The sequence below is a fragment of the Eschrichtius robustus genome, chromosome 2 (genome assembly GCF_028021215.1).
Source record: "Eschrichtius robustus isolate mEscRob2 chromosome 2, mEscRob2.pri, whole genome shotgun sequence".
NCBI classification, from domain to species: Eukaryota; Metazoa; Chordata; class Mammalia; order Artiodactyla; family Eschrichtiidae; genus Eschrichtius; species Eschrichtius robustus.
The window spans coordinates 111353349-111380532 of NC_090825.1; the positions used below are offsets into that span (position 1 = coordinate 111353349).

The 27184-nt window shown below is 43.4% G+C and overlaps 1 protein-coding gene across 4 annotated transcripts in view; it reads right to left on the reverse strand.

Annotated features, from left to right (window-relative positions):
- Positions 1-27184, reverse strand: part of FSTL4 (follistatin like 4) — a 734451-nt gene that overhangs the window by 380301 nt on the left and 326966 nt on the right. For all 4 annotated transcript variants that reach the window (XM_068535874.1, XM_068535876.1, XM_068535873.1 and 1 more), the window contains one exon: positions 15882-15915. In XM_068535874.1, the coding sequence (XP_068391975.1) occupies positions 15882-15915 (34 nt within the window). The remainder of the gene's footprint in view (positions 1-15881; positions 15916-27184) is intronic.

Consider the following 27184-nt stretch of genomic DNA (forward strand, 5'->3'; position numbering starts at 1 on the left):
TACTGTAAATGTATATTTAGATGTAACAAAGTATCAGTGGGAAATACCTTTGGAGAGTAATTACAGTATATGTGGAATGTTTTGTAAATGCTTAAAACAACTGATCCATTTTAAAGACCTAACTTACACAGAGAGGACACAAATATTAGTTACCAAGCTGGAAACTCACTTGCAAACTTATAGCCTGGAGTTAATGTTTACAGATCAAGGCATAACTATCAGAAAATAAAATAGTTTAATGGAAGACTTAGCTGCCTAAACTGAGGACCCACTTGTAGACACCAGCTACACCAGAGATGCTCAAGGAGGGCTGAGTAGATAAGAGTTACTCCAGCCTTTACACTAAATTTCTCCCTGCTTCCCGCTCTCTTTCCCACCCCCACCCTTGCTGACATCTGGTTCTCCTGTGCTGTTATTAACAAGTTCTGTACCTGAGTACAAACAGGGACTGAAAACTCAAATACCGACACAGGCCACTCAGGTAACTTAATGATTACGGTTATGCTGGCATTTCAACTTGTTCCTATTTATTTTTCAAAACTGCACCTGACACTCTGTGTCAGTATCAAGGAGGCACTAGGGAGCAGGGCAGACTGTGGCGAAATAGGAAAGGGTGCATACTCTCTGAGGACAGGGCTACTCACTCCAGCCTGTTGCTGCCATGAAGTCACACGGCCAGAGTTAACAAAGCGTTTCACTTTCCAAGATAATCAGCCTATTTGAATCTGTAAGTAGAATTTTCATGTTTTTAAATGTTGACAACTTACTCAAATTAAAATAAAAACACAAACAAACCCCTGTAGGCCAACACTGTGTAAGTCAAACAACATGATCACCGGCTGATTCTGGTCCACAGGACACCAGTTTGAGACCTCTCACACAGAACAAATATGGAACAGACTTTGGGCCCAGGGATCTTAGGAAAAGCTTGTGTTTGGTTTTCTTACAAAGAGGCACACAGGCTTAGTGAGTTGCCCAGGTAGGGTATGACATGGCTCGTTAGAAGTTCTGGGACTCGTTCAGGACCCAAAATGACTTTGGGGTGTTCACGAGGAAAGAAGGGATTGAAGCAGAATGGTGGGTTTAGGTACTAGCCAGCAGGCAGGGGAGGCATGTGTGTGCAAAAGTCCTTCCTGGCCCCTGGAATATAGGAGCAGAGCCACAGAATTCCCAGCATCCACTGGGTGCAGGGTGAGGCGGCCTCCAGGCAAAGTCTCCTGCTTTGGTCTCTGCCATCCGATATCCTGGCCCGCAAAACGGAGCTCTCGCTCTAGCCTCCTGGGGACGTGGGGGAGGAAGAGCCTGGTGGCAGCTCACTGTCTATATCAAGAGGGCGGAAGCCGAGGTTCGTCCAAGATCAACAGACTGGGCCAGCATCCCACTCCGAGCCTCACAGCATCTGGCCTCCGACATTCCCTTCCTCTGTTTCCATCAGTCGTCCACACTGCTCCCTCTTCCATCAAGGGCAGCCACGGAGGTGCCTGCTCTTCTTAAGCTTTTCAAGGGCTGACCATTTAGAAGTGGCTTTGGGGAGGTACCTGAGAGCTGAGAGTCCTCGGGACAAGGGTCCTAGGGAGGCTACAAGAGCAAAACACAGGGACGCGGTATCACAGAGGACTCTGAACATTCTGTTACAATGAGCGTTAATATAAGGGCCGTCTACCAACTGAAGCACCCAGCCAGCCACATCACTAACCCGTCCAAAGCCCGTGTTCCCTCAGCCATAAAACAGCAGGTCACACTAGTGGGCCACACCGGACTGCTGAGTGTGGAAACAAGTTAACTTGGCAAAGCTTACGGTGGGGGCTTTAATAATGACAGTTGTCACCATGTGTTCCATCCCCCATGGTCCCCTTCCCTCAAGGGAAAAACAAAATATTTAGAAACATTTTAAACAAAAGTCAAAGCGGAAAATTTAACTAGAAATCTCAACCAAGATGCCCATCCCTAGGAAATGATGGCTGAGTATCCAGGTTATGTTGGACACTGCGCCACCTCTTGAGAGAAAGGAAAACCTGGCCCCAAGGGCAGGAAGAAAGGGAAGAAAAGGAAGAAAATCAACCACAGAGAGCCCGGAGGTCTATGCACACTGGCTCAGGTCCTCACGTCCCTCCTCTGTTACTCACTAGCCATGGGACCTCAGGTCCGTCACTTCCCCTGTTCAGGTGTGTGTCTCCACCTTTGAAAATAAGGGTTGACCCTGCAGGGATTTTCTGGACGTGGGGTTGGATCATGGGATGATTCCATGAATGGCAGCACCAGAAAGAGAGTTAGACTTCCCAAGGAGGGCATGACCACTGCCACGCAGAGCATTCAGGCAGGCTGCTTGGTGGAGGGGGTACAGCCACAAAGACTGGCTGTAGGACTGGTCTTGGAGACAAAGAGTGAGGTGGGGGAACAGGGGGCGCCTGGCCCAGACAGCTAGGCACATCCCGCATGTTCTCAGGTCATCTAAATGGGGCTCGGCCAGCACTGGCGTATCTCTCACTATGTTCCGAGTATCTCTGATCTGTGAACACTGGCATCCTAACGGATCCTGCTGTCAGTGATGGATAAGCATTGAGCTAATAGATGTCAAACAGCATTTGCATTTCTGAGATGGCTTCATCTGCTCCCTCTCCCAGGGCTCTCCAAAGTGAAATGTGAAATTTGGATAGACAGGTCCACTCCGAACGGCTCCTCTTCCAGAAATCCCATGGGAAAGAAACAATTATTTAATTATTTCCTACACAGACAAACAGCTGAGCTTCCTAAACAGCAACCACAACTACAACCACTACAGGAGGCTGCTTCTCAACCTTCTCATCTTGGGAAGGCATGCAATTCCCCAAGAGACACATGGAAACGTTTATCACCCCTTGTAGTTTAAATAGCTTTCATTCATTCATTCAAAGCACACATCACAGTGAATTGTCTCGTTCATTAGAAATTCTGCAGAAAGCCAGTGAGAGGTTTGGGTTGGGAGAGCGTCAGGGAGGTGAGCATCTGGAATATGATCCAAGAAACAAACCATGAGGCTAGATTCACCCATGCTCCCTCTGGATGATGACAGCAGGGTCAGAATGGAGTTCTCAATTTGGGTTTCAGTTCCAGGGACACCTGTAGCAATCTGAACAGGCTGCAGAATCGTCTGTGTGGGGAGCATCTGTATTTGGGGGTTACTCTAAAGCAGTGCCCGACACACAGTAATGAATGGATTTTCTGGCTCTCCCTGGCTCTATTTTAAACTGTCATCATTTTAAACCACGAAATATGTCAAGTGGTAATTAAACCTCACCACAGACAGATACTGTGAAAATGACTAACTTTTACCATTTCCCCCACACACATTTTGAATATTCTGAATCCCCAAGGTATGGGATCATTACATTGACAGATGAGAAAAGTTGTCTTCACAGTAATTTATTTTTAAAAGAACCAAAACAGGCCTGAAAATTCTGTGCTTTCGCATTGGGTTCTAATTTGAAAACTTCTGCTGTAAACTCACACTCCTCCAGGAAGCCTGGTGGGAGGAGTACAGAGCTGACATCACGGCTCCAGCCCCACCTCCATTAGCTGCATGACCCGGGACAAGTCCCTTGCCACCTCTGAGCATCAAGTTTCCCCACCCATCAGTTAACAATGATAATATCCTCACTCCACCCAACGCGCAAGTTTTCTTAAATGTAGTAAATGAGATGACAAATGAGAAAGCTCTCTGAGAGCAAAAAGCAGCCTGGTAACACTATCCAAGTATAAGATGTACATTCTGTATAAAGGGGGTAAGTGATATGCTAGCACAGCTTTACAGACCTGCTGTTTTTTTTAAAAAAAAAAAGAAAGAAAAAAAACAACCTCAACTCATTTTATTTTCAGTTGAAGTTTCTAAGCATGAGATTAGATCTGACCCTGTCAGATAAACGTCTCCTCTTAGCCACAGGACTCCCATTTTGGGCCCAAATATGCAGTGATTCACATAAATGATAAAAATTTAAATGAAGCAGCCAAGCAGCTGGATGGGAATGCTGCTTCCAGCAAAAAGAGAGCACAAATAACTGGTAAAATTAGTAAAACAAACAGATTTGAAATGTATTTTCCCTCCCATGACTCCTTTTCTGGACCTGTGATTTTCTGCTTTAAGCCCCATTTCTTCTGAACGTGGAGGTCTCTGGTTCTCTCTGGCAGCGGCAGCCCTGCAGGGTCCCATCACCCTAACCCTGTGGGCACTTCAACTGCAGAATGATGAGTTCACGTCTGCGAATGTGAACATTTCAATCAGAATTGTACAAACATTGCTGAATTTCCATCAAGAATGTGCTTTCCTGGATGACCTCAGTTAAGCCCATTTTAATTCTTTTATCAATTTCCTATAGCGTTCAAAGGGTCCCCCATTTTTCTTTATTTACAAAACAAAATTGCAATGTCTGTGTCAGAGGGTGTTTATGAGGATTAAATAAAAGACTGAGTGTGAAAATTGTTTCCATTAAGAACCCTTCCAATCTAGGGAATTTATATTAAAGCAGTGAAGTAAGCCTTCACTCCTAAATGAATGTATAGACAAACGAGAAAGCACTTACTTTAAAAGCGGCTCGTGTTCAAGGGCGCTGGTTTTCTGTAAGGCCCAGGTCACCCCACCACATCTGTGCCCCTGCCTGCCACATAATGCCCATTTGGAAGCAGCAGTGCAGAGAGGCCCCGCCGTCCCCTTTCCAAGAAAAAAGGGGGATCTCTTATGAAGAATGGAAAATAAAGCTTCTGGAAGCCTCATGGAGGTGAGTACTGAAGTCACCAAGGGGTGGGACTGGGGGGATTTGCACATTAGCTTTTGATCTTTATGCCCTTTGGCTGAAGGGCTAAAGAAAGGAGAATGTGTTGGGGGTCCAAACAAAGAGTAACACCCCCGTAGTCGGGCCAGGGGATGCTCGCTGCACCTCACCAGGTCACTGTGTCTATCACAGGGGAAGAGGCTGAAGGAGCAGGAGATCCCGTCCCTGGAGGGAGCCATGATTAATAAAACCAAACGTGCTTGTATTTGTCATCAGGGATCTGGGTTCCAAGTCACATTCTCTTATAAGCTCCTGTGATCTTGGGTCATCAATGTGGTCTCTTAGCCTCGGTTTCCTTCTCGGAAGATGGAAGAGATGCCCTCCTCTGAAACGTTAGGTAAATGCTTGCTGAATCTTCGCCTGCCTTTGAGGCACTGAACACTCCTTGGGGGTGGAGGATGTGATAGAAACCAGATGTGAAATAATTAAGTAACTGATAATATGCACCTTCCTGCGTTGTGTTCCCTACCTGGGCAGAGCCCTAGTTGTCATCTGGGGATCTACCTCCCTCTCACTCTCAGGGGTACAGCTTGTGACTCTGCTAAACCCAGCAGCATGTGGCATCCCCCTGGCCTGTCACTGATTCAGGAGGGGGCATGTGACCCAAGCCCATCCAATCTGAGTAGATGTTAGCACTTTGGGGGGAAATAGCAGACCAGAAGCTCTCCCTCTTCACGGGACTTGGAGGTGGAAGGAGGGGCGGCTGGCACTCCCCCTGAGGGGGAATCAGCTGCAAGAGGGAATATGAGTGAAACCAGGTCCTGGTACCCTACGTTAGGTTTGCCTGAAGCCGGCATCCCTCACGCCTCCATCCCCTGCCCAGCTGTCCGGTTACCTAAGCCAACAAGATCTTCTGTTTGGGCTAGCTGGACTACATTTTGCTATTTCCAACAACAAAGATGTCCCCCACTAATTGAGTGTGCCCAAAAAGAGGCCCTCTGCCAACAGAACCGTCCTTTGGGGACTTCATTGGTGGTCCAGTGGGTAAGACTCCACGCTCTCAATACGGGGGGCCCGGGTTCGATCCCTGGTTGGGGAACTAGATCCCGCATGCATGCCGCAACTAAGAGTCCACATGCTGCAACTAAGACCCGGCACAGCCTGCATAAACAGACAAACAAACAAATAAATAAATAACCATCCTTTGGAGAGAAGATCCTGAGAAGTCACGTCCACCAGGCCATTCAGAGAGCTGTTCCCCTAGGCCCCCGTGTCGGTCTACACTGAGCAAATACTCTCCCGCTTTGGGGTCGGCCCCCCTGCAAGGTGCCTAGCCATGGTGCAGGGCAGCCAGGTGCCTTTCTATCTACAGGACACTCGCGCATCTCCCCGCTGACACATTAGTGGATGCAAGTGCTCTGTAAAGGCAGGGACCACTCCTTGTCATCACCGCACACCCAGCAGACTCCAATCCACCTGAGGAAACTTTCATTAGCACCTAATAAACCTTCACGAAACCCTAAGAATGGTATTTACCTTTCCACCAGAGTGATTTCTCTTTTAGAAGTAATCATGATCAAAATACGTTCCCAGACATTGCTTTAAAAGCACTGCAGGGGTGAGGGGGCAACTGAGGGCCTGAGAACTCCCCACAGAGGCCTCCAGAGAGTGGGTTGGTGGGCAACGACCAGCCTAGGTACCCAGGTGAACTAGCACCATGCACCATCCAGCAATACTGACAGTACTCACACTCCGGCCCAGACTGCCCCCTGCTGACTTCACCCACATCCCAGAGGCTGCGTGCAGGTCAGTGTCCACATCCTACAGAGCCAGTGGCTAGTCAGTGCCTGCTCATTTCCGGGGCCCATGTTTCCTGACTTCCTGAGAGCATAAGGCAAGCTAATCTTACCTCATGCAAAATTCAACATTTTGAAAAAAGTTTTCTACATGCAGACCCTGAAGCATTTTCTTGGAACCCAATGACAGCCCCAGCCAAAAAGCATAACCAAAGACTGAGTGTGCAGAGAACCACTGGGTGGGCTGTAATGCCCAGGATCTCCGGCCCTCCTTGCCTGACCTGCAAGGGCCCTCCAGGGGCACGTGGCTTGTTCACCACATGCTTGTGCACCAGAGGGCACACCGTGAAGCCCTCACCACAGCCACAAGGAGAAACAGGCCAATGGCTCAGCAGCAGTGAGCACCCAGAAGTGAGCGGGGCTGATCAGGAGAGAAAGCACTGCACGCGCCTCACTCCTTCAGATGAGACACATCACCTTGCAGATTACTCCCCATTTGGGCTCTGTGACTGCTGAAGCTGAGAGATTAAAGATTTGTTGTAAAGAGACAACACAATCTGAAAGTAAGGCGATGGGAGGGTTTTGTGGGGTTTTTTGTTTTTTTTTTAAGAATTTTTAACAGATGAAGTAATTCTGAGGACAAGAAAGGAATTACATCATAACGGTCAGTTGGATCCTGTATCTCGTTCCCAAGAAAGAAAGGTTGCTGAGCAGCAAAAACATAAAAGAGACAGAAGCAAATGATTTTTAAGTCACAGATAATTAACCCCAGAGGCTCGGTGAAGGCACATTAATATTGCTGGGGCAAATGGCTTAACAAGTTTGAAAAGGACCTCAGTGTTTATATGCAGCAGATCATTTCAAGGGTTCCTGAAAAGCAGAGAAACTCCTTCTGGCTTGGGGGCCAGGCAAGCGGCGAAGATGACAAACGTCAGCCTTCACTGCTGGGATCTCAGAGCAGAGAGGCGACTCCCCTGGGCAGGATGGGACCTCAGCAGGTCCAGCAGGAGTGCTGCACGTCACTTTCCAGGCCTTGACAGGCCAGCTTGGTGTGATTCAGAGTGATGCTGTCTTATGAAGGGCTTGCCGTACTGTCCTTATGAATCTGCAGTGGTTCGTATCTTTTAGGGGTTATGACTTCTTAGGTAACATGACTCTTTCCCCACCAATTCCAGACAGGGAGCTATGCGCACGTTTTGCAATGCCACCCCAGGGAGACTCCTCGCTGACACAGCTCGCTGTACAGGGCTTCCTGACCCCGCTCAGACCTACTGAGGCCCTTCGTAACCACAGAGATTTAGCTGATTCGCATGAGCACCTTTTAAGGACTTTCTATCAGAGGGACCCACAAGTTGTCAGAAAGAGCAGAGTAAGCTCCCTGAGGATGGTCGTTAAGGAGAGGGAGCCCTTCCAAGAGCAGTAGTAGGAAAAGTAAGCACAGCAGATGGGACAGGGGTGCCCAGGAACTGTGGGGTCCACAGCCAAACTACCTGGCAGCACCTATACCTGTGATTTTACTCTATGAGAAGTGGAGGTGTGACAAAGAGCTGGGTCAGCCCTAGGATGTGCCAGGATCTAGCACTTTTTCAGTGCTCGTTGTGTGCACAGGGTGGGAGACCCCAGCAGGAAGAGCCTCGATCCTTGCTCTCCCAGGGCTCATCCTACCCAGCAGGGTGACAGCTGCCATTGGAGCACAGGCCACAGCCACCAGTGCTGTGTGCCATGGCGCTGAGGCACCAGGTGAGGCATCACACACATTCAAACAGCAGCACGAGGGACTCCCTGAGGTGTATGCAGCAAGGTCCTGCTTCTTCCAAATCACTGGAGAAAATGACATCAGCCAGGTGATAGGAGGAAAAAGCCACTCACCAACAGCCTGGAAGACCTTTGATTAAGGGAGAACATGTAAGGGGCAGTAGAGAGAACTCAGGCTCACTCGGGCTTAGTCCACGGCTGGTCTTTCCAGGTCCAGGCACTTAGAATTGTTTTCGGGAAGCTTGGGGAACAGAAGCTTGGGGTTACTCACAACCCGAGAATCCTCTGGCTAAGGCTGTGCTCGGTCCTTGGGAAGGCCATTGTCTGCACTCCCTGAGCTTTATTATGAAGAAGTAATTGAAAGGAAATATTAAGGGTCTAGTAATTGTGATGCTCAAGACAGTTTCTGACCCCAGTGCCCAGGAAACCCTTAATCTGGGGAGACAAATTTTATGTGTGTTTGTCCATACGTTCTTAAAGACAGCATCAAGAAGAGAGCTGTTTGGTTCTTCTGATTGCAGAATACGAGAATCTGAGCAGAAAGTTAAAGACTCTGACAGAGGGGACAGATGGGAATGGCTAAATTTCCGAAAATCCTTCTCAGGAAAAGTCAACAGGCTACAATATGCAAAGTCACCTTAAGTCTGCTTGGAGACAGAGGAATGGGCTTGGTGACTGAGACACTCCTCATTGCATGTCCGAGGCCAAATCTACAAGATACAGTATGAGAATAGCCATAATGAAGACTACCAACCTCACTGGGCACTGACGCCACTGCCCACACTGTGCCAAGGGCCCTCCATGCCAAATCCCTCCCCATATTACGTCCAGGAGGCTGTGAGGGGCATCAATTGCATGCTGCCCAGCATCCTTCCTCTGTGGACCAAACCTGCATCCACTCCCTGGCATTTGAGTAAGGGTGATTCTGCAAACTTCAAGGGGAGAATATGTGATCTCGCCTGGCCAATCACAGTATTCCAGTCCCTCCATGCCACAGTGATTGGTTTACGGCTCGAGTCATGATATTATACAAGGCCAGCAAATCAGAATCCTCACTGAGACTTTTCTCCTGTCACTCTGGAGGAAAGCAGTTCCACCCTCTGAGATGGTGAGCGGTCAGGACCCTGTGAGCTGCAGCTGCTAGGAGTCATCCTGCAAAGCTGTGTGGAAGAGACCAACACACCAAGAGGAGGAAGGAGAAGGGGTGTCAGAACCCCTGTGTAAGCTGTTCTTGAAGCCAGATCCACCCTCCCTTAGATTCCGCAGTTTGACAAGGCTTTTAGGCTTTAGCCAGTGCAAGTTGGGTTTCAACAACCCAGAGTTGGGACTAATGGTCTATACTATTACTATCCTCATTTTTTTCAGAGAAGACTGAGTAACTTCCCCAAAGTCACACTGTAACTGGAGAGGTGGGATTCTACTGTCTGCCGATTGGTCATGACTAAACTGGGTACCAAAACGTTGTATGCAACCAGAACACATCAGCCAGCTGTGTCATCCACTCCCCACTTAACCTGGGGCAACTAGGTACGATACAGTTTTGCAGCAGCTAAAGAGTGGCAGCACTATCCAGAAAGAGTCCACTGCTGTGGGGCTAGAAACTGAAGGAGTCAGGTGCCACCTCCACCTTTTTGGAGCCCAATGACTGCAGGAGAGAACCAACAAGCTCCGCTGTATAGAGTGGGGGTAGGATGGGGAAGGAAACCCCATTTCTTTCCCCAGAAGGCAGTCTTGATTGGAAAAGGACCCACTATCCCAGGCACTGTCAATCTGGATGGCTCCCTTTTAAATTCCCTACATCTGCAGCCATTCAAGAAGTTATCTCAAAAGAAGCTAGGAGTTTATTAATCTGTTTCATCGAAGACAGTCAGCCACTGTACATTACACCAAGATAGATTATGCAGGCAGCTGAGAGATCCAGAAAACATCTGCTAAACAAAATCAAAATTAATGGTAAACAGACTGCAATTCTTGATAGCTGAAGTTCACCCAGATGCAAAGAACTATAAAGGGGCTATTAGAGGCAGCTGCCAATTAAGGGGATAATTCCAAGGGTTTTCACAAAGTGAGGCTCTAGTTACACATTCAGGACTGGCAGGTCATGTTTACGTAGGAGATTTGCATTGCTAAGGAGCCAGAGCCAGCCTGCCTGTGTGACTGTCACTCCCCTCTCTTTTTTCGTGAAGACAGCAGCATGCCTCTTCTCAGGTTTCCCTCACAGCCCTGCTGGAAGCCACACCAGGCTGGTCTAGACTGGAATGTGTGAGTGAACCATCGTTGGGAGGGTGGGTAATGCAACGTGACATTGGTGCCCACCCCAAAACCCACAGCCTCTAATCGCAGCACAATCACAGACATCTGGAATAGCTTACGGATCACCCCATGCTCTAAGAGATGGCTGACAAGGGCTGAATTATCCCAGTTGCTTGCTCAGCTTACTCAAGTGTTCTCTCATGGCTGTAATTCAATGTGATGGGATCAGTTAGAGAAAAGCACTGGTTTGAGTAGATGAATTCTGGCAGTCGTAATCAGCATCAGCCCTCAGAGTGGACATGGGAGTGTCTTGGAGAGGTGAGGTTGGCAACTTTTGCTGAAGCTTCAGAAGAAGTTAAAATTAAATTGTAGGTGTCTAGAGGGAGGTGTAAAAACACCTGCATTAGAAAGCAGATTAAAGAAGCAGCCATCTTTCCCTCCCCGTGCAGCTGGCACAGGTGGGTCCCAGGGCAGGAGGATAATATAGGACCGCCCTGAAGGAGGAATTGGGTCCAGCTGGGGTAGGCATGTACCCTTCCTAAGAGACGTCCTCCCAGTGTTGCTGTCCTGCCACAACCTCTGATACTCTATCTCCCAAGAGCCCTTACCACAAATCTAAATTGGAAACAAAGCTCCCTTAGGAAGTTTTCTTCCAAGAGTCCCTCTCAGCTTTCTGGGCTTGGCAGTGATCGTGTATGTTTAGAAATCCTTGGATGATAAAGCGAGATCAAGTCATTTAAGCCACCCCATCCCACCCATTAGAGAGGTTCACTGCATCAGAGGGACATTGGTCCAGAGGGATGCTGACCCAGAGGACTCTTTGTTCCTACCAAAATTAGCATGGAAAGGAAGGAGTCTCGTGCAAGGTGCTCTCTGCTCTGCTCATACCATGGGTTACTGAGAGTTAAGGGAGGTAAAGAACATGAAAGCTCTCTGAAAACTTCAGAACAACTGAGATATAGTCATCATTATAACTAGCTCACCACTCTCTCCATGCACCACCCTTGGAAGACAGTCATTGGTGCTGGGGCATGTCCTGGGCTCTGATGAAGCAATCCCTCTTCATGGACTCTCTAGAGCAGGGCTTGCAAAGGGCACTGCATGGAATGTCAGCCCAGAGATGATTAAAAGCAACAAGTCAAGATGCCATGGGAAACTAAGTTTGGGAAATGCTGCATATTACACCTCCTTCTGAAAGTCCTATTTAGCATCTTAAAGACCTGAGAGGTTCTGCGGTAAAAATAACAACTACTAGCTCAATATTGAGTCCAGCATTTACCAGGTGTATTATTTCCCTATGGCTGCTGTAACAAAGTTCCATAACCTGAGTCGAACAAGAGAAATCTGTTTTCTCCCAGTTCTGGAGACTGGAAGTCAGAAATCAAGGTGTTGACATGGCCACACTCCCTCTGAAGGCTCTAGGGGGGGATTATTTGTCGCTTCTTCCTAGCTTCTGGTGATTGTCAGCAATCCTTGGTGTTCCTTGGCTTACAGACTCATCACTCCAATCTGTGCCTCCATCAAAGCAAGCTCTTCTCCCTGTGTGCCTGTGTCCATATTTCCCTCTTCTCAAAAGGATCTCACTCATTGGATTAGGGCCCACCCTGTTCCAGTATGATCTCATCTCAACTTAATCACATATCTGCCAAGACCGTATCTCCAAGTAAGGTCACATTCACATGTCCTGGGTTAGGACTTCAACATATCTTTTTGGGAGACACAATTCAACCCATAGTACCAAGTTTATGTGAACATGGGGCACTTTCATCAGTGCGCCAGCTGGTAATATCTAGATATCCACAGAACACTCCCTAAAAGTGCGTTTGTGGGACCAAATGACTCAGTGCCTCTCCTGCTTAGCACAAGGACAGAATCAGAGTGAAAAGTATATACAAAAAGCAACTTTTAAAATGTTCACTTTATTCAAGAAATGACTGTTGAGCAACTATAGGCCCTGGGCTAAGGCCTTGAGGACTTCGGGAGTGAATGAGGGGAGGGTCTCAGCTCTCAGGAAATGAATGACCTAATAGGAGCCCTTAACTCTCAGGTAAAGTAGGGTAAGCAAAACTCTTCAGAAAGAGAGTTGGAAGGGGTGAGGGAGAGGTGGAACTTCACAAAAGATGAGGGACAAAGAGCATGCAGGCTGCAGGAACAGCGAAGGCCAGAGGCAAGAAAGCTGGGCCACCGTCTGGGAACCGTGACATCACTGGATGGGAGGACCACAGGGGGAAATAAAGCAGAGAGTGGGTCTGAGGCACACAGTGCATTCATGTCACCCTAATGATCTCCAACCCAACTGTGACTTAGCCCAGACTCCACTTCCACTGCTAATATTAGCCCCCTCATTTCTCACTCCACAGACTTAGTCAAGAGTTTGCAAAAGTCACATAGCGTAAAGTTGCAATTGGTCATCCATTTGTTGCAATGAACTCTGGTTGGAGCTGATATCTTGAGTCAGGTGTAGTATTAAAACAAACAAAAAAACCCGAACAACAAAAAAGGAAAACATCTTGGGTTTTGTGGTCCAGAGGCTACCTCTCTAGACCTTTCCAGAATCTCCTGGGCTTGGTAAACCGGGCGGAAAGATCCAGAGTGTTAATTATTTGCTCCTCTTTCAGTGCCAGATCAACATAAGTGTATGTTGCTAGACAACAATGTCTTACTTGTGTTTGTAGGAATAATAGTTTATTGAAATATTCACAGTGCTTCTACTATTTTTATACCCATACACTATTCTGGAGAAGATTGATAACCCTACTCTCATGCTCCCTTATAAGTCCAGCAACGAAGATTCTCGAGTTCCTCTTGCCTTGTCATGGGGACTCAGGAGTTGACCGAGGAAAACTACTTGGCCCCGTGAGGAATGGCACTGTCAGGGTCTGTCCTGGATGGAGCCTAGTCAGGAAGCAGTCTGAAAGTATACAGTTGTGGTCACCTCATGAAGATGCCTGGCAGGTGGCTCTCAGGAAAAATACTAAGTCTGGATCATCCACGTGGCAGCTTTGCATGGGGAGATGGTGGCTCCGGACTGGAACTGAACTGCCTTCCACGCACTTGACCAAAGCAATGAGAGTGGCCAGTACGTGTGGTGTGAACGGCAGGTTTAAAGAGAAGGAAATGTTTTCTGCTTTCCTTTGTCCTTGGACTGCTCAAGCTGAACAGTAGGTGACCACTGTTTTAAAGGAACCCACTTGGGTGGTTTGGATCAGAGCTCCATTTCATCCCTAGCCTTGAGTTGCTTTTGGTCTGGAAAGGTGGCTTTGTCTCATGATATCCACAGCTAGAACATTCTCTGTAATTATGAATTGTTTTACATTAACTAAAAGAGAATGTCTTCGATCACTAGAGTTTATCAGTGTTGGATTGTTTCCATTGTGACATTCTTAAATTTTTTGTTTCAAAATATTAAAGTAACTCATGTTAGAGACTCTTTCAACATGAAAGGCTTGTAGTTGAGACATTACATGTATTTTACTGTTTATAAAAAAAGTCATCTATACAAAAAAAAAAAAAAAAAAAAAAAGATTAACAACCCTACTACCCAAGCCTGTGAATCTCAGACTTGAAAATACTTGGAACCCACTCTTCCTTCCTTCCTGCCAGGTTATAAGCACTGGCATTAAGGCACTGGGCTATTTCAGGAATTTTCAAACACTCAACTTTGACAGAAACAAGCAAGAAACACATCAGCTCACAATAGGAAGAAAAAAGTTTAAGTTATGTCAAGACAGATTTACCAGTACAAACCCAAGGCATATGCTCCCAGTAAGCCAGTTGTGAAAGATGCTGCTTCTAGAGAGAAGGGGATTATGGATGATTAGAGCACAGCCTGACCATGCTTTTGCTCATCCTCAGACACTCAGTCTTCTAGGAATTGGGAGTCTTGGGTACAGTAAGGCCTTTTATGCCTTTGAGCAAAAATACATGTGGTTCTCTCATACCCTAGCCTTACTATTTAAAGACATTTCTAACACAAGGACAGTAATATTCCAAAACAGTCAAGTTTATATGTGATTCCATAACGCAAATTAATTCTAAACAGTCACACTCAGGGGTAGTGAATGAATAGTATTCTAAACCAAAGTTCATGCCAACCTCTGGCTATTTCTCTCTAGTATACATGTCATTGCACCCATTGTGAACACAACTTTGAATAAGAAACATGCCTTCCCTGCTGCCCCACCCACCTTCATCCAATTTCATTTTATTCTGATATCCAAACAATGCAGTTTACGCTATGGATGCAGTTCAGAGGACACTGAGTCCAAAACCAGAGATGATGGCAAATGAGAATGAAAGCCAGAAAATTCATCCTATAGCTAGATAATCCAGATCCTTTGTATCCAGTATTCCAGTACCATGGACAGCAGCAAACAACCAGTTCTATTAACCCATCTGTACAGATAGTATGGAAAGTTTAGGTCTAGGAACACACTTTGGTAACATGGCCATTCTGTGTCTTTCACTGTGCTGCATAAAATAAGAACTAAACCACGGGGGAGGTTTTTAGATTTGAAAGTCAATATGGTATTTGCTCACTTTTAAAGATTGGCACTCTTTTTGGAGACAATACCACAGAGAAGGAGACGTGATTAGGGCTAAAGCCAAAGGCCAGACTCTAGACCAAGAATTCACTTTGGTTTCTGACTTCATCCTCCCATCCCTGCAATAAAGGGCTGATTGGTGGTGATTTCCATAAATCATACAAAAGACACCCTCTCATGAGAGACTAGGTATTACTGAAAGCAAGTAAACTTCAATTTCCACTAAAAGATTTCAGAAGTTACCACCCATATATATATTTACCACAGTGATCAGAAAACGAATGTGCTAGAGGAACTCTGGCAGGGAAAATAAAACACCATTGCATTGTTTTCGGAAGGGAAATTAATTGCTTATATCTATTTCAGCTTAACTAAAGTTGTAAAAATCTAAGAAATATTTTTCACAGTGGCACATTTTCCCAGATATTGAAATACCTCAAACCATAAACCATTTTTTATTGTTGAGGTGGTTTTCACTGGGTGGAACTAAATTATTACTTCAAACTTCACTCAGAAGATGAGGCCTCTCTGGAGAGACTGTAAACATTATCATGAATAAGCCAGTTCGCCAGACCCCATCTCTGATACTAGAAGGTAGAAGACACAGTTCTCACAAGCAAACCTGGACTTTAGTTCCTGCAGTCCCTAGAGGCAAGTGCCAAATAGTCAGCACCCAGAAAAGGCCACACGAAATTTCAAAGAACAGGCTGAAGTTCGTCTTAACTTCAACAAACTACATCCAAATGTCAACGATGAGAATGAAATGAGCATGAATGCATCTTCCCTACCTTCTCTTCTTGTGACTTCAAGGCTTCTGGATTCCTGCAAGAAAAGAAAGACTTGGTATTTTTGAAGAATAATTCACATGTAGAGATACTTGAAAATATCTCACCTGTTGTTAAGACATTTATTCACAGAAAGGTGAACAATGTCATAAGAACAAGACATCCAGCAATGTGGGGTTTATTAAACTCTCATACATACACACATCTGTAAATGTAAACTACTTGTTGCTTTGTTGGCTTAAGCAAAAAATACTGTTAATCATGCAGTTTTTAATGAGCAGAGCCAACTCTCATGGTCTTCCTTATGTGGAAACTGGGCTGGTACCAATTGTTAGGAAAGACCTTGTTCCAAGTTGAATTCCCACCCTCCACCTAGACTGCAGGTGCTTGTAGGGCCTGGGGAAAACATAAGAAGACAGGGGCCAGAATTATATGAGCAGCAGCAGGTTCTGATTCGTGGTGCCACGGTGAAGACTACCATTGCTCCTGGGCAGGTCACTGGCATGATCTGGTGATTGATTATGCTCATTAGTAGTTTCCAAAGGGTGGGATATTATGGACAATTTGGATAGCCAGTCCACGCCACTGGACTGAATTAAGCCCTTGGCTTTTCTAAATTCAATCTCATCTTCATGCACTGTGCAAAGCAATGAGCAAAGTGTTTCAGAAATTACATAGGTAAAACAGTGTCCCTGCATTAAAGATATGCACAGTTGAATAGAAGGGTACAGAACAAACACAAATTACTGAGAAATAAAGGGGTGATTTTGCCTTGATAAATACCAATATATTCACATTCAACTGAAAATATAAGAAAAAGTGTTGTTGTTTTTTTTTTAAAGCACTTTGTAAATAGCACTGAAGAATGGGAAGGCTTTCAGACAGCAATAAGGGAAGGAGGGTGCACCAGGAAGAGAGAATGGCTTGAGAAAAGACAGGGTGGCAGAAAAGTACAGGGCATGGTCAGGAAGCAGTAAAAGACCCAGTGGGAAGTAATGGGGGGAAAGGCTGAAACATATTGCAGTTTCATAACTAATAAAAAGTATCTACAATCCATTATAAATGACCAGTTTAGGATAAAAAGCCTAATTTTGAGAATAAGCTGAAAATCCATTCTAGCAATTGAGGAAAAGAAGATCAAACACCGAACTTGGGACAACTCAAAATCACAACCAAAAAGACCACTCAGCACCATCACTTTTTAAACAAATGATATTGCCTTTCATACCTTAACATTCTTGTCTAGCATTCTTACGGAGCCAGGAACGGGAGGCAATATTAGAAAGGAAACTGAGGAGGCACTGAAAAGACTGTCCTGCCCAAATTGCACTTTCTGACTGCCATCTCTGTAATGAGTCAAAAGCCCAAGTGGAGACCAATTGAAGATACATGTTATAGGGCAGCAGCACATCAGCACAGCACAATTAACCAAACAAGCATCCAACATGCTGGTTCCTCAGCAGCTCAGGGTTCAAAAGAGGGAGCTTGGACAGTAGTAACTGTAATGAGAGATACGAAAGCCATGAAGCACATCATGCACTAAGTAAACCCAGCTCCTTCCACACTGCTCCTCAGCTCTCTGTTCTAGGGGCTGGCACCTCCATCCTTGGAAATAACTAGTATTTGCGGAATAGGGACTGGTACAGCTCTAGAAAAAAACTTTATGGAAATTTTATTGCAATTGCATAAAATTTAAAAATTAACTTAGGGTAATCTTAGGGACATCTGTATAACGTTGTATCCCCTTATCTAACATGGTATTTTTAATAATTTGCTCAAGTCTATTTTTATTTCTTTCAAGAGTATAATTTTCCTGTATATATGTTGAAAATTTATTTATTACATACATTTTGTTATCATAAATGGAATTTATCTTTCACTATATCTTATAACTAGTTCTTGTTTGTATATGTGATAGCAATTGATTCTTATGTATATATAACCAACCACTTTACTAAATTTCTTATTGTTTGTAATAGGTTTCCCAATGATTCTTTTGGGCTCTCCATTTATATATTTATACAATCTGCAAATAGCAGTGATTTTCTTTCTTCCTCCCAGTTTCTATGTCTACAGTTGCTTTCTCTAGTCTATTCTTTTTTTTTAACATCTTTATTGAAGTATAATTGCTTTACAATGGTGTGTTAGTTTCTACTGTATAACAAAGTGAATCAGCTATATGTATACATATATCCCCATATCCCCTCCCTCTTGCGTCTCCCTCTCACCCTCCCTATCCCACGCCTCTAGGTGGTCACAAAGCACTGAGATGATCTCCCTGTGTTATGCAGCTGCTTCCCACGAGCTATCGATTTTACATTTGGAAGTGTATATATGTCAATGCTACTCTCTCACTTCGTCCCAGCTTACCCTTCCCCCTCCCCGTGTCCTCAACTTCATTCTCTACGTCTGTGTCTATTCCTGTCCTGCCCCTAGGTTCTTCAGAACCATTTTCTTTTTTTATAGCTTCTATATATATGTGTTAGCATACAGTATTTGTTTTTCTCTTTCTGACTTACTTCACTCTGTATGACAGTCTCTAGGTGCATCCACCTCACTGCAAATAACTCAATTTCGTTTCTTTTTATGGCTGAGTAATATTCCATTGTATATATGTGCTACATCTTCTTTATCCATTCATCTGTCGATGGACACTTAGGTTGCTTCCATGTCCTGGCTACTGTAAATACTGCTGTAATGAACATTGTGGTACATGACTCTTTTTGAATTATGGTTTTCTCAGGGTATATGCCCAGTAGTGGGATTGATGGGTCATATGGTAGTTGTATTTTTAGTTTTTAAGGAACCTCCATACTGTTCTCCATAGTGGCTGTATCAATTTACATTCCCAACATCAGTGCAAGAAGGTTCCCTTTTCTCCACACCCTCTCCAGCATTTATTGTTTGTAGATTTTTTGATGATGGCCATTCTGACCCTGACCGGCGTGAGGTGATAGCTCATTGTAGTTTTGATTTGCATTTCTCTAATGATTAGTGATGTTGAGCATCCTTGCATGTGTTTGTTGGCAATCTGTGTATCTTCTTTGGAGAAATGTCTGTTTAGGTCTTCTGCCTGTTTTTGGATTGTTTGTTTTTTTGATATTGAGCTGCATGAGCTGCTTGTATATTTTGGAGATTAATCCTTTGTCAGTTGCTTCATTTGCAAATATTTTCTCCCATTCTGAGGGTTGTCTTTTCAACTTGTTTATAGTTTCCTTTGCTGTGCAAAAGCTTTTAGGTTTCATTAGGTCCCATTTGTTTATTTTTGTTTTTATTTCCATTTCTCTAGGAGGTGGGTCAAAAAGGATCTTGCTGTGATTTAGGTCACAGAGTGTTCGGCCTATGTTTTCCTCTCAGAGTTTTATAGCGTCCGGCCTTACATTCAGGTCTTTAATCCATTTTGACTTTATTTTTGTGTATGGTGTTAGGGAGTGATCTAATTTCATTCTTTTACATGTAGCTGTCCAGTTTTCCCAGCACAAGTTATTGAAGAGGCTGTCTTTTCTCCCCTGTATATTTTTGCCTCTTTTATCAAAAATAAGGTGACCATATGTGCGTGGGTTTATCTCTGGGCTTTCTATCCTGTTCCATTGATCTATATTTCTGTTTTTGTGCCAGTACCATACGGTCTTGATTACTGTAGCTTTGTAATATAGCCTGAAGTCAGGGAGCCTGATTCCTCCAGCTCCGTTTTTCTTTCTCAAGATTGCTTTGGCTATTCGGGGTCTTTTGTGTTTCCATACAAATTGTGAAATTATTTGTTCTAGTTCTGTGAAAAAAGCCATTGGTAGTTTGATAGGGATTGCACTGAAATTGTAGATTGCTTTGGGTAGTACAGTCATTTTCACAATGTTGATTCTTCCAACCCAAGAACATGGTATATCTCTCCATCTCTTTGAATCATCTTTAATTTCTTTTATCAGCATCTTATAGTTTTCTGCATACAGGTCTTTTGTCTCCTTAGGTAGGTTTATTCCTAGATATTTTATTCTTTTTGTTGCAATGGTAAATGGGAGTGTTTCCTTAATTTCTCTTTCAGATTTTTCATCATTAGTGTATAGGAATACAAGAGATTTCTGTGCATTAATTTTGCAACCTGCTACTTTACCAGATTCATTGGTTCGCTCTTATACTTTTCTGGTAGCATCTTTAGGATTCTCTATGTATAGTATCATGTCATCTGCAAACAGTGACAGCTTTACTTCTTCTTTTCCGATTTGGATTCCTTTTATTTCTTTTTCTTCTCTGATTGCTGTGGCTAAAACTTCCAAAACTATGTTGAATAATAGTGGTGAGAGTGGATAACCTTGTCTTGTCCCTGATCTTAGAGGAAATAGTTTCAATTTTTCACCATTGAGAACGATGTTGGCTGTGGGTTTGTCATATATGGCCTTTATTATGTTGAGGTAAGTTCCCTCTACACCTACTTTCTGGAGGCTTTTTATCCTAAATGGGTGTCGAATTCTGTTGAAAGCTTTTTCTGCATCTATTGAGATGATCATATGGTTTTTCTCCTTCAATTTGTTAATATGGTGTATCACGTTGATTGATTTGAGTATATTGAAGAATCTTTGCACTCCTGGGATAAACCCCACTTGATCATGGTGTATGATCCTTTTAATGTGCTGTTGGATTCTGTTAGCTAGTATTTTGTTGAGGATTTTTGCATCTATGTTCGTCAGTGATATTGGCCTGTAGTTTTCTTTCTTTGTGACATTTTTGTCTAGTTTTGGTATCAGGGTGATGGTGGCCTCGTAGAATGAGTTGGGGAGTGTTCCTCCCTCTGCTATATTTTGGAAGAGTTTGAGAAGGATAGGTGTTAGCTCTTCTCTAAATGTTTGATAGAATTCGCCTGTGAAGCCATCTGGTCCTGGGCTTTTGTTTGTTGGAAGATTTTTAATCACAGTCTCAATTTCAGTGCTTGTGATTGGTCTGTTTGCATTTTCTATTTCTTCCTGGTTCAGTCTTGGAAGGTTGTGCTTTTCTAAGAATTTGTCCATTTCTTCCAGGTTGTCCATCTTATTGGTATAAAGTTGCTTGTAGTAATCTCTCATGATCCTTTGTATTTCTGTAGTGTTAGTTGTTACTTCTCCTTTTTCATTTCTAATTTTATTGATTTGAGTCTTCTCCTTTTTTTTCTTGATGAGTGTGGCTAATGGTTTAACAATTTTATCTTCTCAAAGAACCAGCTTTTAGTTTTATTGATCTTCACTATTGTTTCCTTCATTTCTTTTTCATTTATTTCTGACCTGATCTTTATTTCTTTCCTTCTGCTAACTTTGGGGTTTTATTGTTCTTCTTTCTCTAATTGCTTTAGGTTTAACGTTAGGTTGTTTATTTGAGATGTTTCTTGTTTCTTGAGGTAGGATTGTATTGCTATAAACTTCCCTCTTGGAACTGTTTTTACTGCATCCCATAGGTTTTGGGTCGTCATGTTTTCATTGTCATTTGTTTCTAGGTATTTTTTGATTTCCTGTTTGATTTCTTCAGTGATCTCTTGTTTATTTAGTAGTGTATTGTTTAGACTCCATATGTTTGTATTTTTTACAGATTTTTTCCAGTAACTGATATCTGGTCTCATAGCGTTGCTGTCGGAAAAGATACTTGATACGATTTCACTTTTCTTAAATTTACCAAGGTTTGATTTGTGACCCAAGATATGATCTATCCTGGAGAATGTTTCATCAGCACTTGAGAAGAAAGTGTATTCTGTTGTTTTTGGATGGAATGTCCTATAAATATCAATTAAGTACATCTTGTTTAATATATCATTTAAAGCTTGTATTTCCTTATTTACTTTCATTTTGGATGATCTGTGGGGTGAAAGTGGGGTGTTAAATTCCCCTACTATTACTGTGTTACTGTCGGTTTCCCCTTTTATTGTTGTGAGCATTTGCCTATGCATTGAGGTGCTCCTATGTTGGGTGCATAAATATTTACAATTGTTATATCTTCTTGGATCGATCCCTTGATCATTATGTAGTGTCCTTCTTTGTCTCTTGTTATAGTCTTTATTTTAAAGTCTATTTTGTATAATATGAGAATTGCTACACCAGCTTTCTTTTGATTTCCATCTGCATGGAATATCTTTTTCCATCCCCTCACTTTCAATCTGTATGTGTCCCTAGGTCTGAAGTGGGTCTCTTGTAGGCAGCATATTCACGGGTCTTGTTTTTGTATCCATTCAGCCAGTCTGTGTCTTTTGGTTGGAGCATTTAATCCATTTACGTTTAAGGTAGTTATCGATATGTATGTTCCTATTACCATTTTCTTAATTGTTTTGGCTGTGTTATTGTAGGTCTTCTCCTTCTCTTGTCTTTCCTGTCTAGAAAAGTTCCTTTAGCATTTGTTGTAAAGCTGGTTTCATGTTGTTGAATTCTCTTAGCTTTTGCTGTGTGTATAGGTTTTACTTTCTCCACTGAGTCTGAATGAGATCCTTGCCTGGTAGAGTGATCTTGGTTTTAGGTTTTTCCCTTTCATCACTTTAAGATGTCCTGCCGCTCCCCTCTGGCTTGCAGAGTTTCTGCTGAAAGATCAGCTGTTAACCTTATGGGGATTCCCTTGTATGTTATTTATTGCTTTTCCCTTGCGGCTTTAATATTTTTCTTTGTATTTAATTTTTGATAGTTTGATTAATATGTGTCTTGGCATATTTCTCCTTGGATTTATCCTGTATGGGACTCTCTGTTCTTCCTGGACTTGATTAACTATTTCCTTTCCCATATTAGGGCAGTTTTCAACTATAATCTCTTCAAATATTTTCTCAGTCCCTTTCTTTTTCTCTTCTTCTTCTGGGACCCCTATAATTCGAATGTTGGTGCGATTAATGTTGTCCCAGAGGTCTCTGAGACTGTCCTCAATTCTTTTCATTCTTTTTTCTTTATTCTGCTCTGCAGTAGTTATTTCCACCATTTTATCTTCCAGGTCACTTATCTGTTCTTCTGCCTCAGTTATTCTGCTATTGATCCCTTCTAGAGAATTTGTCATTTCATTTATTGTGTTGTTCATCACTGTTTGTTTGCTCTTTAGTTCTTCTAGGTCCTTTTTAAATGTTTCTTGTATTTTCTCCATTCTATTTCCAAGATCATCTTTACTATCATTACTCTGAATTCTTTTTCAGGTAGGCTGCCTATTTCCTCTTCATTTGTTTGGTCTGGTGGGTTTTTACCTTGCTCCTTCATCTGCTGTGTGTTTCTCTCTCTTCTCATTTTGCTTAACTTACTGTGTTTGGGGTCTCCTTTTCACAGGGTGAAGGTTCATAGTTCCTGTTGTTTTTGGTGTCTGCCCCCAGTGGGTAAGGTTCAGTGGGTTGTGTAGGCTTCCTGGTGGAGGGGACTGGTGCCTGTGTTCTGGTGGTTGGGGCTGGATCTTGTCTTTCTGGTGGGCAGGACCACATCTGGTGGTGCGTTTTGGGGTGTTTGTGAACTTACCCTGATTTTAGGCCACCTCTCTGCTAATGGGTGGGGTTGTGTTCCTGTCTTGCTAGTTGTTTGGCACAGGGTGTCCAGCACTGTAGCTTGCTGGTTGTTGAGTGGAGCTGGGTGTTAGCGTTGAGATGGAGATCTCTATGAGAGCTTTTGCCATTTGATATTATGTAGGGCAGTCTCTGGTGGACCAATGTCCTGAACTTGGCTCTCCCACCTCAGAGGCTCAGACCTCACACCTGGCTGGAGAACCAAGACCCTGTCAGCCACTCAGCTCAGAAGAAAAGAGAGAAAGAAAGGAAAGAAAGAACCAAAAAATTAAATTAAATTAAAAAGTTATTAAAACAAATAATAAAAATATTATTAAAAATAAAAAAGTAATAAAAAAAGAAAGAAAGAACAACCAAACCAAAAACCAAATCCACCAATGATAACAAGCGCTAAAAAGTATACAAAGAAAAAAAAAAAACGGACAGACAGAATGCTAGGACAAATGGTAAAAGCAAAGCGATACAGACAAAATCACACAAAGAAGCATACACATACACAGTCACAAAAAGAGAAAAAGGAAAACATATTTTTTTTTAAAGAAAGGAAGAGAGCAACCAAATCAATAAATAAATCTACCAATGATAATAAGCTCTAAATACTAAACTGAAATAAACATAAAACCAGAAACAAATTAGGTGCAGAAAGTGAACCCCAAGTCTACAGTTGTTCCCAAAGTCCACTGCTTCAATTTTGGGATGATTCGTTGTCTATTCAGGTATTCCACAGATGCAGGGTAAATCAAGGTGATTGTGGAGATTTAATCCTCTGCTCCTGAGGCTGCTGGGAGAGATTTACCTTTCTCTTCTTTGTTCGCACAGCTCCTGGCGTTCAGCTTTGGATTTGGCCCTGTCTCTGCGTGTAGGTCGCCTGAGGGCATCTGTTCCCGGCCCAGATAGGACGGGGTTAAAGTAACAGCTGATTAGGGAGCTCGGGCTCACTCAGGCCAGGGGAGGGAGGGGTATGGAATGAGGGGTGAGCCTGCGGCAGCAGAGGCCAGTGTGACATTGCAACAGCCTCAGGTGCGCCGTGTGTTCTCCCAGGGAAGTTCTCCCTGGATCACGGGACCCTGGCAATGGTGGGCTGCACAGGCTCCCGGGAGGGGAGGGGTGGGTAGTGACCTGTGCTTGCACACAGGTTTCTTGGTGGCTACAGAAGCAGTCTTAGCATTTCATGCCCATCTTTGGTGTCCGCGCTGATAGCCGCAGCTTGCACCCATCTCTGGAGCTCATTTAGGCAGTGCTCTGAATCCCCTCTCCTTGCACACCCCAAAACAATGGCCCCTTGCCTCTTAGGCAGTTCCAGAATTTTTTCCAGACTCTCTCCTGGCTAGCTGTGGCGCACTAGCCCCCTTCAGGCTGTGTTCACGCAGCCAACCCCAGTCCTCTCCCTGGGATCTGACCTCCGAAGCCCGAGCCTCAGCTCCCAGCTCCCACCCACCCCGGCGGGTGAGCAGACAAGCCTCTCAGGCTGGTGAGTGCTGGTCGGCACCGATCCTCTGTGCGGGAATCTCTCCGCTTTGCCCTCTGCACCCCTGTTGCTGCGCTCTCCTCCGTGGCTCCGAAGCTTCCCCCCGCCAGTGAAGGGGCTTCCTAGTGTGTGGAAACTTTTCCTCCTTCACAGCTCTCTCCCAGAGGTGCAGGTCCTGTCCCTATTCTTTTGTCTCTGTTTTTCCTTTTCTCTTTTGCCCTACCCAGGTACATGGGGGGTTTCTTGCCTTTTGGGAAGTCTGAGGTCCTCTGCCAGCGTTCAGTAGGTGTTCTGTAGGAGTTGTTCCACATGTAGATGTATTTCTGAGGTTAGTGTGGGAAGGAAGGTGATCTCCAGGTCTTACTCCTCCGTCATTTTGAAGGTCCCTTGGTCTAGTCTCATTCTTTTAGCTAATTCCTCCACCTAATGTTAAGTGTTGTAAACATAGTGGGTACCCTAGTCTTCGGATTTTAAGAAGAAAACCTGTAGTGTTTCCAAATTAAGTAAAATGCTGGCTCTTGGCCCAAAGGATGTTTATTATACTAGTGAAATCTATGCATATTTTATAGAGTTTTAAAAATAAATGTATGTTCTAGCTTGTCCTCTGACTTGTTTGTTTATTGTCTGTTTCCTTCCGCTGGAATGTGAGCTGGGATGGTGCCAGTATCTTTTTCACGCTTGCATCCTCAGTGTTATTTAAATAGGGCAGATGCTCAATACATATTTGTTGAATGAAAATAAAATAAATGTGTGTTGAATTTTATCAAATACTTTTTCTGCATTTATGGAGGTGATCCTATGATGTTTTTCTCCTCAGCTCTATTAACTTGATGGCTTATCTAGTAGATTTCATAGCATTCAATTATCCCTGTATTTCTGGAATAGCTTTTGTTAATCATGATGCCTTTTTAAAAATATGCTGCTGGATTCTATTTGCTATGATTTTAAATACATTTTTGCATTAATATTCATAAATGAGATTGGTCTATAATTTTTAGGTGTCCTTGTTCTCAGTTTTAGGAATTTAAATTATACCAGCTTCATATAATGGATTTGGAAGTTTTCCTCATATTATGCACTGAAATAGTTTAAATAAAGTCCGATTATCTGATTTTAGTTGAAAATGAAGTTTCTGCAACTTCATTTCCCAGATATTTATTAAAATGGGAGGAAGTAGAGGGTCAGAGAGGTTAAAATTTGTCTAAGTTCTCACATTTTGGTCAGTGGTCAGCTGGGATTTAAATTCTAAAGTCTAATCCCAAAGCTTATGCACATAACAACATTCTATGTATTTAATTCATAAAGATAGTATAAAAATTAGATGAGATAGACTTCTGCTTCAGGCTGTGAAAGATTAGCTTGTATTAGACCAATCCTTCTGTTAAGAATAACTATAAAAGTTGGATAAATAACCCCCCAAAGTTTTTGTAGGCATGTGAGAGCAACAAAGGCAGACAGAACTGAGCCAATATTTGGAGAGAAGAGGAGGCTTTTGAGGTGAGCCCCATATTTACTGCCAGATTTTCCCTTTGGGGCATTTATGGTTTTACATAGAAGCCAAACAAAAGTAATGTTCTGGAGCTTAAAGTAGCCTTACTGAGTTGGGAGATACCTGAGTTGGGGCTACAAAAGCAACCAGAACTTGAGGGTCTACAATCCTAGAAAAGGGAATCAGAAAGAAGTGAGCCCAATATTCTGCACACAGCTTCCTCTTGAGTTAAATTATTATGCTTGAGCTGTACATATAAAGAGCAAGAGGTTGAGAAGCAAAAAATTAGCCTCAAACAAGCTAAGAAACTAAGCACAGATTTTGACAGCATCATGGTGCTAGGAAGACAAAAAGTAAGCTTTCAAAGGAAGAGTGGTCCTGGTAAATGCAGCTGACTTTCAGTTAAGATCATATATTCTCAAAGAATTTCTATTCCTGAGTAGATCAAGATGATCTGCCAGTATTCTATATCTAACAAATAAAAGTAAATCTTTTCTGAAAGACAATAAAGTAGTCTACAGAGTTTACAATTTTTCATATTTTTTACCTAAAAAAAATAAATAGTTATTTCTCCAGAAAAAAAAAATGGGGGGGGGGGGGAGTTATTCAGGATCAGCAGATAAGTGAAATTCAGGGTCTACAACCATGATGAGCCATCTGCAAGTCCCCATATGACAAAGGAAGGAAATCTCTTTTATAGAGGGGAAAAGAAAAATGGGAGGCCTATAGTAAACACAGAGTTCATGGCTTTTCATTAGCTGAGTTGTTGCCAGGAAATAAAAGGAGTCTCTTCTTTCTTTTGGGTTCTGCAATTGTCACAGGGTGTCAGAGCTCCCCATTCTAGTGTCCCAGCTCTATTTAATTGAGGTTTCTGT